Raw genomic sequence first — 18,091 nt, forward strand, 5'->3', positions numbered from 1 at the left:
AAGTATTGCTCAAAGTCCCAATTTATTAAGAGAGTCATGTTGGCACATCTGAGAAAACCCGAATCTGAGGTTCCTGGGTTTTCCCCACCCAGTTGAAAGTTCATTATCTTGCCTCCACACCCACAAGTCCATCAAATGGTCCAACCTTCCACTGCCATGCTGGCAGTTTCACCCATCCAGTTCTGGTCTGGAGGTGTAGAGACAAAGGATACCTTGGATTCTAGAAAGGAATTTTATTTTGGCTACACAGCATTTTACTCCCAATTCCCCACAATAGAAACAACATAGTAGAATAATAGAAAGTGTGGCAGGCCAAAGATCCAAAAAGGAATATGGCTGCCGGCCTGACACTAGGCTTTATGTAAGTCACTCAACGAATTTGTTTTGTCTTACCTTAAAGTAAAGTACTATTTTCTACATTTTTCTCAATTCTAAACACTTGGCAATTTTCACTCATTCACAACTTGTCTTTGAAAAGATAAGTTTGTTCTTGCTCGGAAATAAATAGTGCCATTCTTAATTCTTATTATTATCAAGCTTAGTTAAACTTGGTTTCATAAAAGCATCAACCTGGGGTAGTAGGGTGCTGGGAGCGTATGAATTCTAGCCCTTGTCAAACCTGACGACTCCATAGTTGTCTGTACCTACTTTCGCTCACAGTGTTGCCAAACAGTGTGGAAAAATTCCTAAGGGTGGAGAGAGGCTATGGAATGCAAGTAAGCCGTCTGTGGCCGGAGACACATTATCTAATATAAGGTTAAGTGATGAAAAATGTTTTGACCGAAGCAGACAGCTTTTCCCAAGCAAAAGAACTGAACTCAGTTGGTGAACTATGAACTCTGGGTGGCCCGGAGGGGAAAAGGGGAGTTACTTCTGTGGGCTTTTGTAGGAAAACCCCCTCTCTCTGGAACATTATCCCCCCCAGAGATTAGAATGGCCCCCACTATAGCACTCTTCCAGAAGGTGCTGAAGACCGGTTCTGCCAGTGGGCCTTGGAAACCCAGAGTGGGATGGAGCCCATTAAATGGTTCATATGAGGTGCTGTTGCAGAGGTAGGGGGTGCGAGGGGTTATTTTATTATATTAATTATATTAATTATATTATATTGATTCTTTTTATTAGTTTTATTATTTTAAATGTGGTTTTTTTTAATTTTATTAACAAACGTAAAATACACACACACAAAACTTAGACGTGCAACACATTTACACAATGCAATACAAACAGGAGCTTCCTGTTCTTTCTAATAGCAATTATCAATCGATAGCGCTCACCTTATATTATTTCCCCTTCTATTGTATTTCATTTGGATTTCACCATTCTTAACTCTCTTATTTTACTCATAACTATTATTTTTGAGTTTTGTTATATTCCTTCATTGATTCTTATTTCTTTCCTCCATCCACCTATACCATTTATCCCATATCTGGTAGAATTCTGATTCTTCTTTTCCCTGAATTTCTTTAATTAGTTTGTCCATTTCAGCACAATCCATCTTCGCTTGGAGTTAGTTTGCTTTTCCATTTCTGGGAAAAGGCAATCCTTGCCGCCGTAATTATATGTAGTATTAAATACTGGATTTCTTTTTTGTATTTCACAGACATTATTCCTAATAAAAAAAATTCAGGTTTCCATTCTATTTTAACCCCCGTTATTGCCTCCAGCCAATTTTTGATCTTTTTCCAAAAATTTTTAGCCTCCTCACAGGTCCACCATAAATGGTAATATGTTCCGTGTATTGATTCGCATTTCCAACATTTTGGGGAGGTATTTGTTGAGATTTTAGCTAACCTTGTTGGTGCCAGTTGCCATCTATAAAACATTTTGTACTGGTTTTCCTTGTATGCAACTGATAATGTCATTTTTAAGTTTGTTCCCCAAAATTTTTCCCATTTGTCTAATTCAATATTATAGCCAAAGTTCTGCGCCCATTTTATCATTTGTTCTTTCACAATTTCCTCTTCCATTAAATGAGGTTTTATATTCTGTAAGCCTCCTTGAGTCGTCATGTACGAATAGGTGGCAATAAACAAACAAACAAATAATAGAAAGGAAAAAAGAAAGAGATAAGAAAGAAAGAAAGAAAGAAGAAAGAAAGAAAGAAAGAAAGAAAGAAAGAAAGAAAGAAAGAAAGAAAGAAAGAAAGAAAGGCTACACTCTTGATTAATCTAAAGAGCTGGGACTTCCTTTTGTTGAATGTACCAAATGGGATGGTTGACATTCCTGCCTTAGGCACGAAGACAGGTGGGTAAACTTGGTATAGTCACTCTTTCTCAGGCCTAGGAGGAAGACAATGGTCAACTACTTCAGAAAAAGTCATGGTTGATTTTAAGGGGTTAAAAAAAAGAGGATTGATAAAGCTGTTGTTCTTTCTCCACCCTTTTTCAGCACCATCTTAAAAAAATGGAGGGCAGACGCCTAGACTTTGATTACAAGAAGAAAAGACAAGGCAAGGTCCCAGATGACGAAGTCCGCCAAGCACTAGACAAGTTTGATGAGTCCAAAGAGATTGCTGAATCCAGCATGTTTAATCTACTGGAGATGGATGTGAGCAAATCTCCCCCTATCTTTTTTTTTTTTTTTGTATTTTGGATAGGGCTTTTTTAAATTAATAGAAATTCAAACTTGGTTAAAGAACAAGTTTTTGGGGTTTTGTTTCCCTAGACCCATGGTGGTGAAGCTATGGCATGTGTGCCACAGGTAGCACATGGAGCCCTCTCTGTGGGCACACGAGCCGTTGCCCAGCTCAGCTTTACTGTGCATGCACATGCTCCTCCCGCCAGCCAGCTGATTTTCAAGTCTTGGCTACACATGCGGGAGACACGCACAGATGTGCAAGGGAGGCATGCACATATCCTTGATGGTGAGGGGTCATGGGGGGATGCGGTGTCCCCCCACACCCCCTTTTTGGTTTCAGAAGGCTTTAGGGAGGCCTGCTAGGCCCAAAACGGGGCACAATGCGTGGGAGGGCCACAGGAGGCGGTCACACAAATGCATGGGGGGAGCACAGGTTGGTTGTGCACACATGCACAGGAGGCAGGGCGCATTGCATTATGGGTATGGGCGTGCGTGCGCACAATTTTGGCACACAAAGACAAAAAGGTTAGCCATCACTGCCCTAGTGTGTAGATCTGGATTTCAAAGGCAAAATATTACACTGGTGTTTTTCAACCCTGGCAACTTTAAGACATATGGACTTCAACTCCCAGAATTCCCCAGCCAGCTTCTGGGAGTTGAAGTCCACACGCCTTAAAGCTGCCAGGGTTGAAAAGCACTGTATTACGTAATGAAATGAAATGTGGTTTTCCTAATAGAAAAGCGTTTTGCGTTTTGGAATTCCAAGGGCAAGATTGTGCAAACCTGTTTGGAGGTGAAATTGGCACTGTCAGTAAATTATTCTACTTGCTATCGATTTTCATGAGAATGGCATTTTGGAGGAAGACATAGTAATACTCTTAGACACTGTTTGGACTGAAGCAGAACCCCATGGATCACAACATAAATTCCAACTCCCTTATGAATTATTTGAATAGTCTTGAATATTCCACAGTGACTAAAAATACCTGCAGTGAAAATAATGGTGACGTGCCTCAAAAAATTCCTCCAGACGGATAAAATGTCGTATCGTTTTACACCCCCCCTCCTTCAGCTTCGCGTGTGCAAATAAGTTAAGCTTTAAATAAATTGAATTATATATCATATTTGAACATGCTGGAACGAAATTCAATTAATTATATAGCAGGATCACAGTATTTCTTGTTCTCGCCTGAAACTGGATATATAGAATTCAATCAAGCTAACAAATTCCAATCTGGTCAGGCTAAATCTATGTCAATGTGAAGTTTCACGTGTTTTCTGGAAAATGAATGGCAACTATCCCCATGAGACACTTCCAATTTTGTCTCCAGCTGAAACCCAGAACAATAAAAATGGTCTGGGCATTGATTCAGCCAGACCATCATTCTATATTTTATTAGTGTGGAAAAGGAACATTTTTTTTACAGGTAGTCCTCAACGTACAACTGCAGTTGGGAGCAGAATTTCCATTGCTAAGCAAGCTGGTTGTTTAAGTGAGTTGAGCCCAATTTTTTGGGCCATGGTTGTTGTTAAGTATATCTCTTTTTGGAGACTAGAGTTGAGTAGCAGAAGGTAGCAAGGAATGTGCCGTTGAATAGTTACGCTATCAATCACATCCTCCAAAGTTAAAACAAGGATAACTTTACTTGTGTTAACAAAAATAAAGTAGGATAAACATTCTCCAAAACAAGCGATAAGTAGTCTTGAATTATATACACAGTCTATGATACAACACGTTGGTTTACAGATGCTCAACTCACGATTCACCATGTAGACAGGTAACTAACATACAGAGTAGCTACCATCCAGTACACAGTATTCAACCCCAATAACAAGCACGGAGAACATACAGGAACAACCAGGAACAAACAGTAGTAGTTCCTACTCCCTCTTATGGCTGATTAAAGCAGCAGCATCCAATCACATCTCACTTGAGCATTTAAAGTGGCAAATACATTATTTCAATCATGGCTTATACATACATACATACATACATACATACATACATACATACATTGCCAACATACATACATACATACATACATTGCCAACCCAAGACTAGGGTGTATCACTGCAGTCCTTAAACCGATCTGGCTTATCCTCCTTGACTTTGCATGTTGAAAGCTAGGAAGGTCACCGATGATGATCACATGACCCTGGGAGGCTGTAACCATTGTAAGTACATGCTGGTTGCCCAGCACCAGAATTTTGATCACCTGACCATGGGGATGCTGCTACATTCACAAGTGTGAGGACCAGGGGTGGGCTTCAAAAATTTCAGCAACAGGTTCTCTGCCTGGTTGCTGGGTTGGTGTAGTCATGATGGGTGAGGTCTAGTCAGCCTCCTGCACCACGGCAGGGGGGAAGGGGGTGTTTTCGCCTTCCTCTGGCTCCAGAGGCTTTCCTCGAGCCTCTGGGAAGGTGAAAACTGCATCCTCCAGGCTCCAGAGGCCCTTTGTAGTGCTCCGGAGGCCAGAAATGGACCAGTTCTGATCTTCCGGAACTTCTGAGAAGCCTGTTTTTTCCCCCTTCTCCGAGCCTCTGTGTGGGCCCTGCACTTTCCTCACATCCAAAATGGGCCGCATGGAGACTCCTGGGAGGGGGATGGGGGGGGCGTTGGAGGGGCCACCAGGGGTGGGATTTGAAGGTTCTCCAAACCGACCATAATGCTAGCTACCGAACCGGTAGCTGCCCACCCCTGATGAGGACTGGTTGTAGCTAATTTTTTTCAGTGTCGTCGTAACTTTGAATGATTACTAAGTAAATGGCTGTTCAGTTGAGGACTGCCTGCACTCTGACATGAAAACATGTTTTTTCCCATAAGGCTTTGCTTATAAATGAGCAGGTTTTCCCCACCATTGTGTCAAGTACAAGTGGTCCTCAACTTACAACAGTTCATTAAGTGGCCATTCAAAGTTACAACAGCTGTGAAAAAAGTGACTTATGGCCATTTTTCACAGTTAAGACATTTGCAGCCTCCCCAGGATCATGTGATCAAAATTCAGATGCTTGGCAACTGTGTCATACTTACGACCATTGCAACTTTCTGACAAGCAAAGTCAATAAGGAAGACCGATTCACTTAACAACCAGGTTACTAACTTATCAACTGCAGTGATTTACGTAACAGCTGTGGCAAAAAAGGCAAAACTCACTTAACAAAGGTCTCCCTTAACAACAGAAATGTTGGGCTCAGTTGTGTTCGTACGTTGAGGACTATCTGTACCATACCTTTAGCAAGAACTTATTGCCCTGAAGAAATAGTATTGCTTTAATGATAATAGTATTACTGTATAACATTCTGAGATGCAACCTCAGTCAAGGACTTGTTCAGGAATAATCTAAAGCAGGGTTTTCCAATTTTGGCAATTTTACAACCTGTGGACTTCAACTTCCTGAATTCATGCTGGTTGGAGAATTCTGAGTGTTGAAATCCTCAAATCTTAAAGTTGCCAAGGTTGGACATCCCAGATCTAAAGACTTCTTTAGCTGGTTTGCAGAATTAGTCTGGTGGAGGACCCCAACGTGCCAAGTATATAATGTCTCTGAATTGGTAAGCTAAATTGAATAGGCCATTCCTTAAGAAAGTTTTCTTTGTGAATATTGGTGACTTTGATTAAATGTATGAATTGTTTTTATTTGCATGTGAACCGCAATAGGTGTGCCTTGCATAGTCAGGCTTCTTTTTTTAAACAATAACTAGACTTGCCACAGTGTATGCATGCATATCAAGATTCTTTTATAAATAAGGCATAATTAATCTGCATTCAGTGTTTTTGTATATGCACACTTGCTTATGAACGTGAGTGGCTTGTTGGTTAAAGTGAAGTTCACCCTATAATCATACTTTAGGAACTACCTTTTGGGTAGCCCTCCAGAAAATGCCCAGTAAGAAGTGATATGAACATTAGCTGTCCTTTTTTCTCCAGTTCTAATATTCAGTTCAAATTTCACTTTTCCTTACTCATTGCTTTTTCAGAGAACTGAATTCACTACAGAAGAGAGTTGTAATAAGGTCTCTCTCCCTCCCTTCCTCTCTCTCTCTCTCCCCTCCCTTCTCTCCCTCCCTCTCCTTCCATCCCTCCCTTCCCCTCTCTCCCTCCCCCTTATTTATCCCTTCCCTCCCTCCCTCCATTGGTCGCTCTGTCTCTGTCTCTGTCCTTCCATCTCTTTCTTCCTCTGCTTCCTTCCTTCCCTCCCTCTGCTTCCTTCCCTCCCTCCTTCTTTCTCTTTTTTCCTCCCTCTACCTCCCTCCCTCTCTCCCCTCCCTTCTCCCTCCCTCTCCTTCCATCCCTCCCTCCCTCTCTCTCCCTCCCCCTCCTTCCTTCCTTCCCTCCCTCCCTCCATTGGTCGGTCTCTCTCTCTCTCTCTCTCTCTCTCTCTCTCTCTCTCTCTCTCTCTCTCTCTCTCCCATCTCTTTCTTCCTCTGCTTCCTTCCTTCCCTCCCTCTCCTTCCTTCCTTCCCTCCCTCCTTCTTTCTCTTTTTCCCTCCCTCTACCTCCCTCCCTCTCTCTCGCTCTCTCCCCTCCCTTCTCTCCCTCCCTCTCCTTCCATCCCTCTCTCCCTCTCTCTCCCTCCCCCTCCTTCCTTCCTTCCCTCCCTCCCTCCATCGGTCACTCTCTCACTCTCTCTCTGTCCTTCCATCTCTTTCTTCCTCTACTTCCTTCCTTCCCTCCCTCTCCTTCCTTCCCTCCCTCATTCTTTCTCTTTTTCCCTCCCTCTACCTCCCTCCCTCTCTCTCCCTCCCCCTCCTTCCTTCCTTCCCTCCCTCCCTCCATCGGTCACTCTCTCACTCTCTCTCTGTCCTTCCATCTCTTTCTTCCTCTACTTCCTTCCTTCCCTCCCTCTCCTTCCTTCCCTCCCTCATTCTTTCTCTTTTTCTCTCCCTCTACCTCCCTCCCTCTCTCTCCGTCCCTCTCCTTCCTTCCGTCCCTCCGCCCCCCCCCTCTGAGTTGAGGGTGCTCCATTGCTGGAGGTTTTTTCAGAAATAGACTCGACAGCCATTTGACTAGGGTAGCAGATAGTCCTTCCCTCGAGCAGAGGATTGGGCTAGAAGACCTCTGAAGTCCCTTCCAGCCCTGTGATTTTATGTTCTGTTCTTTGCAGGTTGAACAAGTGAGCCAGCTTTGTGCACTAGTCCAAGCCCAGCTGGAATACCACAGGCAAGCCTCAGAGATTCTCCAACAAGTTAGTCTCAAGCTGGAAGAAAGGTAGCAAAAATTGAACAGAAGTATTTGCGCACATGTTTTTGATATCGGGGTTGAAAACTGAGGTGAAATTACACTGAGATATGGCTGTGTTGCCTTTTCAATGGGGGAGCAACTTTCCATGGGTTATAGAGCAAAATACATAGATACATTTAATTTTATTTTAGGGCTGGGACAACAGGGATGAAGTGGCTCAGAGGCTAAGACGCTGAGCTTGTCGATCAGAAGGTCGGCAGTTCGGCGGTTCGAATCCCTAGCGCTGCGTAATGGAGTGAGCTCCCGTTACTTATCCCAGCTTCTGACAACCTAGCAGTTCAAAAGCACGTAAAAAATGCAAGTAGAAAAATAGAAACCACCTTTGGTGGGAAGATAACAGTGTTCCGTGTGCCTTTGGTGTTTAGTCATGCCGGTCACATGACCACAGAGACATCTTCAGACACCGCTGGCTCTTCGGCTTTGAAATGGAGATGAGCACCGCCTCCTAGACTCAGAAACGACTAGCACATATGTGCGAGGGGAACCTTTACCTTTACCTACCTTTTAGTGCTGGGACACGATACATTTTGCAACAGCTATTCCTGTGAAAATAGCTTCCCACAGTGCTCCATTGTTCCAACCCACAATTTGGCTGCCTATTAAATATGTAATTTCTAGAGTGACGGATGAAGCCGTTGCTTTTAGAGATATACAAAACATCCCATGCATGGAACTATGGACACATGCATTATCCCTGTGCATAGGCTTCCCTACCCCCCCAAATGTGTTTGCTCCATATATTCCCGTGATGGCGAACCTATGGCATGTGTGCCACAGGTGGCACGTGGAACCATTTACTAGGGCACGCAAGGCATTGACCTGTCAGCTCCAGTGCGCATGCGCACGCTGGCCAGCTGATTTTTGGCCTTCATATTCCCCCCACACACTTTGCTCCGGAGGGCGAAAAACAACCCAACACGCAAACCGGAAGTTCGGGAACGGACTTCCGATTTGCACATTGGGTCATTTTTCTCCGGAGGCTTCAGGACGGGGTCTAGGACTAGAAAGGACAATTAATATAAATCCAATGAAAGGAAAGAGGCGTAAGAGACTTCCTCCCTCTCTCTGTCTCCCCCCCCCCCAAGGACCTCCTCTCCCCACCCATCAATACACGGTTCGGTGCTCCTTCTTCACAGCCCGCAACTGTGGGTGCCTGCAAAGCCAGGCAGGAAAGGAGAAGAAAAGAGGGTGGGAATTCTCCAAATGTGAGCAAATAAAAAGGAACATCGAAACATCTGCAGCTGCTGTGGCTACGAAACAGGACATCCCCATCTCTTTGCTCCCTGGCATGGTTGGTCAAAGTTCCCCAATCCGTCTTTCTTTTTCTCTCACTCTGAGCACCCCCCCCCCCCAAATGGCTCAGCATGAACTGGGAGGAACCTCACAAAGGAAAAGGAGGAGGAAGGAAAGGGGAGGGAGAAACGGAGGAGGAAGAGAGGGGGAGGGAGAAAGAGAAACAGATAAAAAGAGAAATGCAACAGAGAAGATACTGAGCCCTGATGGGCTTGCTTTTAAGAAAAGGGTTTGGGGGTTTGGACTTGGTGGTTCAATAGATCCAAGGGTTAAATAAAACGGCAGAGAGAGTTGGGGAGAGGGAGGTAGAGAACGTCAATTCCCGTGGAAAATGAGAAGCAGATTTCAAGAAAATGTTTCATCCTACAGCAGGGCTGTGGGTCGTGGAAAACAGGAAAGCGTCCTGCTTTCCGCTAGATGATCTGCTACTTTTCTTCCTCTATGTTTTTCCTGGCTTTGGGTCCTTAGGTCGTCAAATGTCCCCCACCCTCAATCACCCACCCAACAAAGAGAAGTTCTGAAAGTGCCAGCAAAGGGGGCGAGGAGAGGAAAGGAAGATCCTAAGTTAGAAGATCCCAAATGAAGTTAGAAAGGCTGGGTCCCAAACCAAGCTGGCTTAACTGGGATAGGGGGAATAGGGGGTAGAGCTTCACCAAGGACCGTCCTCTCCTTTCCCCTCCTGAGATCACTCCCTTTCCCCCAAAAAGCAGAGGGCGTCAGTATTTAGAGGGAGCGTCTCCCAACTTCCCCCCCTTTGTGTGTCTCTCTTTCTCCCCCCATTTCTCTCCCCCCTTTCCTTCCTCCTCCTTTTCCTCTGCATGGTTCTCCCCAATTTTTCATGCTGAGTCATTTGGCGCTGGCCAGCTGAGTTCACCATTTTTAAAAGCCATTTTTCGCCCTCCCCAGGCTCCAGAGGCTTTATAGGAGTCTGGGGAGAGCGAAAAGAGCCTCCCCCGCCCCCGGAGGCCCTCCGGAGGCTTCAGGGACTGTCCGGAGGCTTCCCTGAAGCCTTCTGAACACTTAAAACAACCCTCCGAGCAAATCGGAAATGACTTCCGGTTTGCTCGGAGGGTCGTTTTAAGCGCTCCGAAGGCTTCAGGGAAGCCTCCGGAGGGCCCCTGAAGCCTTCGAAGCGCTCAAAACGACCCTCCGAGCAAACCAGAAGTCACTTCCGTTTTGCTCGGAGGGTCGTTTTGAGCGCTCCGAATGCGTCAGGGAAGCCTCCGGACGGTCCCTGAAGCCTTCGGAGCGCTCAAAACGACCCTCCGAGCAAAACGGAAGTCACTTCCGGTTTGCACGGAGGGTCGTTTTAAGCATTCCAAAGGCTTCAGGGAAGCCTCCGGACGATCCCTGAAGCCTTTGGAGGGCCTCCGGGGGGTGGCGGGGGAGGCTCTTTTTGCCCTCCCCAGGCTCCTATAAAGCCTCTGGAGCCTGGGGTGGGCGAAAAAAGCATGTAAAATGGGGGGGGGGTTTCCACACCTTTTGTGCACGCATGCACACGAACCCCCTGCGCTCCCCCCACTTGTGGCACGCGAGCCAAAAAAGGTTCGCCATCGCTGATCTAGACTGTCTTCAAGTGCAGAACCTCATACGACTAATTTTTGAAATGACATATATAGACATCTGGCAAGGAGAGTCATAAAATGGGGTAAAACTCCCTTAACAAATGTTTTGGTGTGTGGTCATACGTTGAGGACTATCTTTATTTTCTCTCTAGAATCTCATAACTAATAATATCTCAGAGGATCTTAGGGACTCCATGTTTTTCCCCAGGCTGATGAAATATTCTCGACACGCATTTACCTGCACTTTTTGATTTTTTTCTTGCTCACTGACTATGCCCAATCTTTCTGGATTTATTCTGCTTCTCCTTTTCTTGCAGTTGGACTCAAGTGATGTAATGCAATGAGGCCTTCAAAGCCCCATTTTCCAAGTTCTACTTGGACATTAAAGAAAAGGAAATGATTCATTCCCCTATGAACCAAATAGGGTTGACCTGTCTTTTTTCACTGTCTAGTGAGCTTGCTTGGTTATTTTTTTGGATGGATTTTAAATCCTGCTTCAATTCCATATAGTCATGATGTTATATTTCCCTTTAGCCCTGGTCATAATGATTTGTATTGAAATCTCTCTTTTTTTAAATGAATTATTTTCTGAAAATTTCTTCAGGACTTTTGTTAATTGTTTCAGACTATTTTGAAGAATCTCATCCAGTGGTGGAGGGGATTCAAGAATTTATAGGCAGGTTAAGTGGTCATTCAGGGCATATAAATACATTTAATTTAATTAGGGCATCCGTCGGAATCCTGACAGTGACATCATCTTGAAATAATTATTAAAAAATAACTGTAACTTGATTTTGCAGGGTTTAAATACTGTAGATAGAACCATAGTGTTTTTCAACTTAAAAATCTTATATTCCAATCCTAAGCCTATCTAGACTTTAACTATCATCGATCACAGTTTAAAGACATATTGTACAAGTCTGTTGTTTAGTGAAATTATCATGGATTTTGACAAAGTGGCTTCAACAGTATATATTTGCCTATGTGCTTCGAATCAGCCTGATATAGACTTTCTATATCAGAAAAAGGTACTCTTGACATTAACCACAATGGACAAGTCTCCTCTATTGGATTCCATCAATAGAAATGTCAGGAAATCCAGTGAGCTTAGGAATCTGTATAGCCTCTGCCTTCATGGAAATGGGAAACATTATCCCTAATTCTTTAAGCAGAAACTCAGGTTTCTGTTTAAAGAAAATAGGTTTGTAATAATCAGACCTTCAATAGAGGGTAAATCCCATAAAAGCTATAAAACTTCAAGTACAAGTACTGTGTTCTTTGACAAAAAAGACCAGGTATCTTGAAATATCTCCTGCATGCAACACCTTGGAGTCAGGGCCAAAAACCGATGTTAGGGATATATTGTTAGAGATTCCCTAAGGAAAGCAATTAGGAGCCTTTTCATTCAGACTTGTCTCTGTCCCAGAGTAAAAAAAAAATCATGGGAAAATCCCTTTGCCGAAGAACATTAAAATAGGGTTAGAGATAGGAATAGAGTTAGGATTAGGATTAAGTCTCCTTGGAATCAGGGCTGAAAATGTTATGGATAGATTCTTATAGGCTCTCAAAGATAAAGTGACTCCGACAGCTTTTTGTTAGGACATCTGTCTGGGCCAGAGTAACATGCATGGGAAAATCCCGTTGACTATGAAAATGAAACTAGGCGTAGGGTTATGGGTTGGGTTGGGTCTCTTTGGAATCAGGCCCAATAGCTGATATTAGGGGTAGAGTCTTCAAGGTTAAGAGGGATACGATGGCTCAGTAGCCAAGACACTGAGCTTGTCGATCAGAGGTTCAGAGGTTTGAATCTCCAGCACCGCATAACGGAGTGAGCTCCTGTTACTTGTCCCAGCTTCTGCCAACCTAGCAGTTCGAAAGCGTGTAAAAATGCAAGTAGAAAAAATAGGAACCACCTTTGGTGGGAAGGTAACAGTGTTCCATGCGCCTTCGGCATTTAGTCATGCTGGTCACATGACCACGGAGACATCTTCAGACAGAGCAGGCTCTTCGGCTTTGAAACAGAGATGAGAACCACCCCCTAGAGTCAGCAATGACTAGCACATATGTGCGAGGGGAACCTTTACCTTTTACCTTCAAGGTTCTCTAAGGAAAGAGAACCTGGCAGCTTTTCATTCTGACTTCTTTATGGACCACAATAAAATACCTGTGGAAAACCCATTGCCAGTGGAAATGAAACTAGAGTTAAGGATGACACTTTCTTTAGAAAACCTCTAAGAATCTATCCCTAACATCACTTTTTGACCCCGACTCCAAAAAGAGCTGATCATAACCATAACCAGTTCCTTAACCCTAACCCTAGATTCAATTTTCATTGTCAATGGGATTTTCCCATATATTACTATGCTCTAATACCGTATTTTTCGGAGTATAAGACGCACCTTTTTCCCTCAAAAAGGAGGCCGAAAATCTGTGTGCATCTTATACACTAAATACAGCATTTTTTCCTCCTGAAACCACGCCCTGTTCACCAAAATGGCCATGCATAGCTTGTAGGAGGCTTTCAGAGAGCTCCTGGGGCCTGGAGAGGGCAGAAATGAGCGAAAAATGGGCCATTTTTTGCTCGCCCCCCCCGGAACACTCTACAAGCCGCTAAGGGCTATTCATGCCCTTTTTTTTTGAAAAATGGGCCTTTTTGATGAAAAATGGGCTGTTTTGGGGAGGGTTTTTTTAAAAAATTGCCTCTTCAAAACCTTGGTGTGTCTTATACTCCGGTGCATCTTATACTCCAAAAACTACGGTATGTCTAAGAGGGCCAGAGGAAGATGGAAAAGGGGATGGGGAACCTCTAAGAATCTATTCCTAACATGAGTTTTTGGCCATGACTTCAATGACAGCTAATCCTAAATCAATCCATAACCCTAACCCTAATTTCATTTTCATTGACAAAGGAGTTTTCCTATGTATCCAAAATAAGCCCTCCCGGAAAATATTGCAACACAGCAGCAGCCATGAGGTGACCATGCTCACCACCTCCTGTACCTCAAAAATAATAAGACTTCCCTGAAAATAAGGCCAAGTGCTTAGACCCTGTCTTATTTTTGGGGAAACACGGTATTTTACTGTACTCAACAAACAAGTCCAAAACCAAATCCGTCACATTCTCTTTCCTTACTTAGAGAAACTCTAAGAATCTATTCTTAGCACTGACTCCATTGGGAGCTAACCCTACCCCAGAGGTAGTATTCTGCCAGTTGGCACCAGTTCGGGCGAACCAGTAGTGGTGGCGGTGGGAGGCTCCGCCCATCCACCAAGATGTCATCATGGACCTTCTGCTCATGCCCAGATGTGCGCGCTCCTGCTACAGAACCGGTAGTGAAGAAAAGCGGATACCATTACTGTCCTACCCCTACCCTTAACCGGAATCCTAGAAAATTAAACTAGGGTTCAGGTTAAGGATAGGGTTAGGGTCAGCTCTCAATGGAGTCAGGGCTGAAAATTGATGATAGTGATAGATTCTTAAAGGAAAGAGAACATTACAGCTTTTTGTTCGAACTTCTATGTGGGGCACAACAAAAAACATGGGAAAATACCATTGCCAATGAAAATGAAGCTAGAGTTATGGTTATGGATAGGGTTAGGGTTAGCTCTCTTTGGAGTCACGGCTGAAAACTGATATTAAGAATAGATTCTTAGATATTCCTAAGGAAAGAGAACGTCAGATTTTCGTTCAGACTTCTACGTGGAGCATAGTAACATACATGGGAAAATACCATTGCCAATTAAAATTAAACTAGGGTTATAGTTAAGGATTGGGTTACGTTTTGTTCTCTCTGGAGTCAGGGCTGAAAACTGATATTAGGAATAGATTCTAAATGTTCTCTAAGGAAAGAGAATGTGACAGATTTTCGTTTGGACTTGTTTTTTGATCACAGTAAAGTACATGGGAAAATCTCATTGACAATTAAAATGAAAGTAGTGTTAGGGGGTTAGATCTCCTTGGAGCCATGGACAAAATCTGATGTTAGTGATAGATTCGTATAGGTTTTCTAAGGAAAGATAACATGACAGCTTTTCTTTTTAAGGAGCACAGTAAAATTCATGGGGAAATCCCATTGTCAAAGAATATGAAAACTGAAGGAATTGCAATCAGGAATAGCTGGGCTATCTTAAAATGTAACTATCTATGTTATTTTACGAGTAAGGTAGCCAAAGTGTAGCCTAAGGTTCTCTTAAGCAGTGAATCAGCTGAACAGTACAAATAAGAAAGTATTACTGAGAACCCTTATAACTCAGATACCGGCTTTCTGGATAGTTGGGAGATAAATACATTTGTAGGGCTGAGAATAAAGTCCAACCTGATTCTATACATGTTTATGACCTGGCCTATTGTTTTCCAGCACATAATGGTCTTAACAAGCAGCCACAATCAACTCCAGTCCCAGCTTACAATCACCATCTTTTAATGACCCCATAATCCTTTGTGAGGTGGAGTGAATGGACCTGAGTGTTTACTGGCTGGATGCCTTTCCTGTTGTCAATATGGAGTTATATCCAGCAGATATAATCTCAACGTGCCCAGAAAGAGAAATATCTGCCTCTACCTAGGATCAAACTCACAGCCTCCTGATTGTGAGGCAAGAGCTACACCTCTAGGCCACCACACCACTCCCAGTCCCAGCTTATAATACATACCATAGTATAATACTTCAATGATGTATTCATTCATTCTTCATTGTTAAGGAGAGCCTGTAAGATCATCTTCCATACCCATTGAAATAAATGGAATGTATGACACTGGCATTTGTATCAAATTCAAGGTATATATCAACCTGGTGAAAAGATAGTTCAAAATAGAAGCCTAAACTAAACTTGTCCCCTGTCAAGGTGTCCAAGAGAATCGTTGAACGTGAATCAAATGTTTGTGCAATTTATGCATTCTTTTTTTGTGGCAGATCATTATGACATTAATTTTAGGGGCAAAAGAATGAAGATGACTGTGTTTGATAATCAGGCAAAGTTTTACATGATGTACTGTAGTAGAGGTATACTTAATGGCTTGCTTGTAGACTTGCTAATTATGAAAATGCAAGAAAAAATGTTTTCCTTGATTAGTCTTAGTGGATTAGAATTGGATTAGTTCAAATTAGTAACTGCTCATTTTCTGACAGAATAAAAGAAACATCGGTTCAGGCCAGAAGAGAATATCAGCCGAAGCCCCGTATGACCTTGGAATTAAGTGACAATAATCAGCACAATGGAGGGCTCTCTAATGCTACCACTCCTAGGGCTTCAGGTAAGAATGAGAAAAGAGGAGATGAAAAAGAAATGTAAAAGAAAATTTCTGTAATTGTCATAGCTTCATTGGATCCCGGTTCGGAGGAGCAGAAGTTGGAACTGAGACCGTCTGACAGGGATGGCATGGTCCCGTCTGAATGAGTGGAGAGTCCGGGGGATGAGGACTAGGCACTCCCAAAGCCATCTGGCAATTAGGGGAAGGGGGACAGAGCAGGGGTGGGTTCTGGCAGGCACTACTGCTGGTTCGCTCGTGTGCAGTGCAATTAAAATTGATCTGCGCATGCACAGAACTCAAAAACAAAAACAAGGGGAACCAGTTTGCGGGCATGGCAGGCCTGGGTCGCTGCCATTCCAGCGACCCAAGCCACCAAACCACTACTGGTTCAGCCAAACCGGGCTGAACCGGTAGGGACCCACCTACTGGCAGAGCCAACCGGATGGGAAGCTGCTTGTTAGGAGCAGATCAGCTACAGAGGGCCAGTGGAGATGACAGGTTCCAGACCACCTATGACAAAGAACAGCTGCGTCTCCTACCTGATACATGGATGAGAAGAGCACAGTGTGGGGAGGATAGAGGAGGTCAGTGAGGCTGCTCAAGAGGAAACAATCCTGTCCCTCCTCACAAGGAATACCTGGGGAAGGGTGATTTAACCAAACACCAGGGGAAAGTGTATTTCTTGGGAACACCTGCTTGCTTTGATGTGCACCTTCCCAGCTTTTGTGAATACTTCCTAGTGACCCCTGGACTGTGTTTCTTCCCTCTTTGGTTGTGGACTCTGGACTTGGGTCTCTAATTTTGGACAGTTGGACCGTGCTTTGGTTTTTGGAACTCTGGACTTGTGTTGTGGACTTGGTACTTGTGGGTATTGTTATTTCCCTCTTTGCCTCATGAGTCGGCTAGTTCATGGCACCAGGAAATTCAGACTCAGGGAAAATTGAGGAATGAGGTGGAGTTTCACCGGCACCATTTGGTGCTGAGTTAAGTGTGCAATAAATGGACTCTACTTAACTTCTGCCTTGCCAGTGTGAGTTGAGTCAGAACAGAATTCTTCCTTTCTCTGGAGGCAAGCCTCTGATCCTGGGATCCTTGAGATGCTGGGGCGGGATTAAATGATTTTGAAATATTAGATAAGATTCATGAGATTCACAAAACCATCTGAGGATAGATGATCAGTTACACAGAGATCCATTTTCTTTGTTCCTTCCTTTCATAGAATGTATTTTATCAAAGGAAAGCCATCTAGGTGGCAGGTCCTTGACTGATATCAAAGAGCTAAGCAAGATTGGACTAGTTAATATTGAGATGATATTACTGGCCAAATGGAGGTAAGAAAAGAGAGTTAAGATGGATTCAGTTGCATCTCAAGAGTTTCAGGAGGAGTTAACTTTAATTCCAAGGAGGTTTTTCTATTAATAAAAATCATACTCTGTAAAAGGTTATAAAATTTTAACATTCTGGCTGGTTGTTAGTAACATTTCATTCTTGCACAAATAGCATTTGCTGTAGTGGCATCTCATTTTCAATTCCATCCAATCATTTGTAAAGGTATACAAATTTCATTATGATCCACAAGTTATAGTTATAGTTTATTTAATTTATAGACCGCCCCCTCTCCCCGTAGGGACTCAGGGCGGTGTACAGACCATTCATAATCAAAACAACAGAAAATAACATAAGACATAGAGCAGAAACAACACACACACACTGTCTGTATATAAAACCCCAAAACCAATTGAATAATTAAAAAACAATTTTAAAACCCGTTTAAAACCCCAATATAAAATTTAAAAATTTAAAAAGCCATCCAGGAAAGTTAGTAATAGATGTTAAATACAGTTAAGATTATAATTATAATTAGGTCAGACCAGCTGCTCGAAACAGGTGGGTCTTGAGTTTCTTGCGGAAGGAGCGGAGATCAGAGGTGGTTCTAATATCGGGGGGGAGGTCGTTCCAGAGGGTTGGGCCCATCACAGAGAAGGCCCTACTCCTAGGCACCGCCCGCCCGCACTGTTTAGCGGATGGTACCCGGAGGAGGCCCTCTCTGTGAGAGCGGATTGGTCGCAGGGATGTATGGGGTAGAATGCGATCCTGCAAATAACTAGGTCCCGAGCCATGGAGCGCTTTGAAGATGACGATCAACACCTTGAAACGCACCCG

General features: G+C 43.5%; 1 protein-coding gene across 1 annotated transcript in view; it reads left to right on the forward strand.

The window, feature by feature from the left end:
• SH3GL2 (SH3 domain containing GRB2 like 2, endophilin A1) overlaps positions 1-18,091 on the forward strand; it is a 115,989-nt gene that overhangs the window by 96,212 nt on the left and 1,686 nt on the right. The window contains exons 6-8 of the mRNA XM_081940181.1: positions 2,389-2,547; positions 7,683-7,786; positions 15,807-15,931. Of these exons, the coding sequence (XP_081796307.1) occupies positions 2,389-2,547; positions 7,683-7,786; positions 15,807-15,931 (388 nt within the window). The remainder of the gene's footprint in view (positions 1-2,388; positions 2,548-7,682; positions 7,787-15,806; positions 15,932-18,091) is intronic.

The sequence above is a fragment of the Natrix helvetica genome (genome assembly GCF_964273705.1).
Source record: "Natrix helvetica genome assembly, chromosome: 2".
NCBI classification, from domain to species: Eukaryota; Metazoa; Chordata; class Lepidosauria; order Squamata; family Natricidae; genus Natrix; species Natrix helvetica.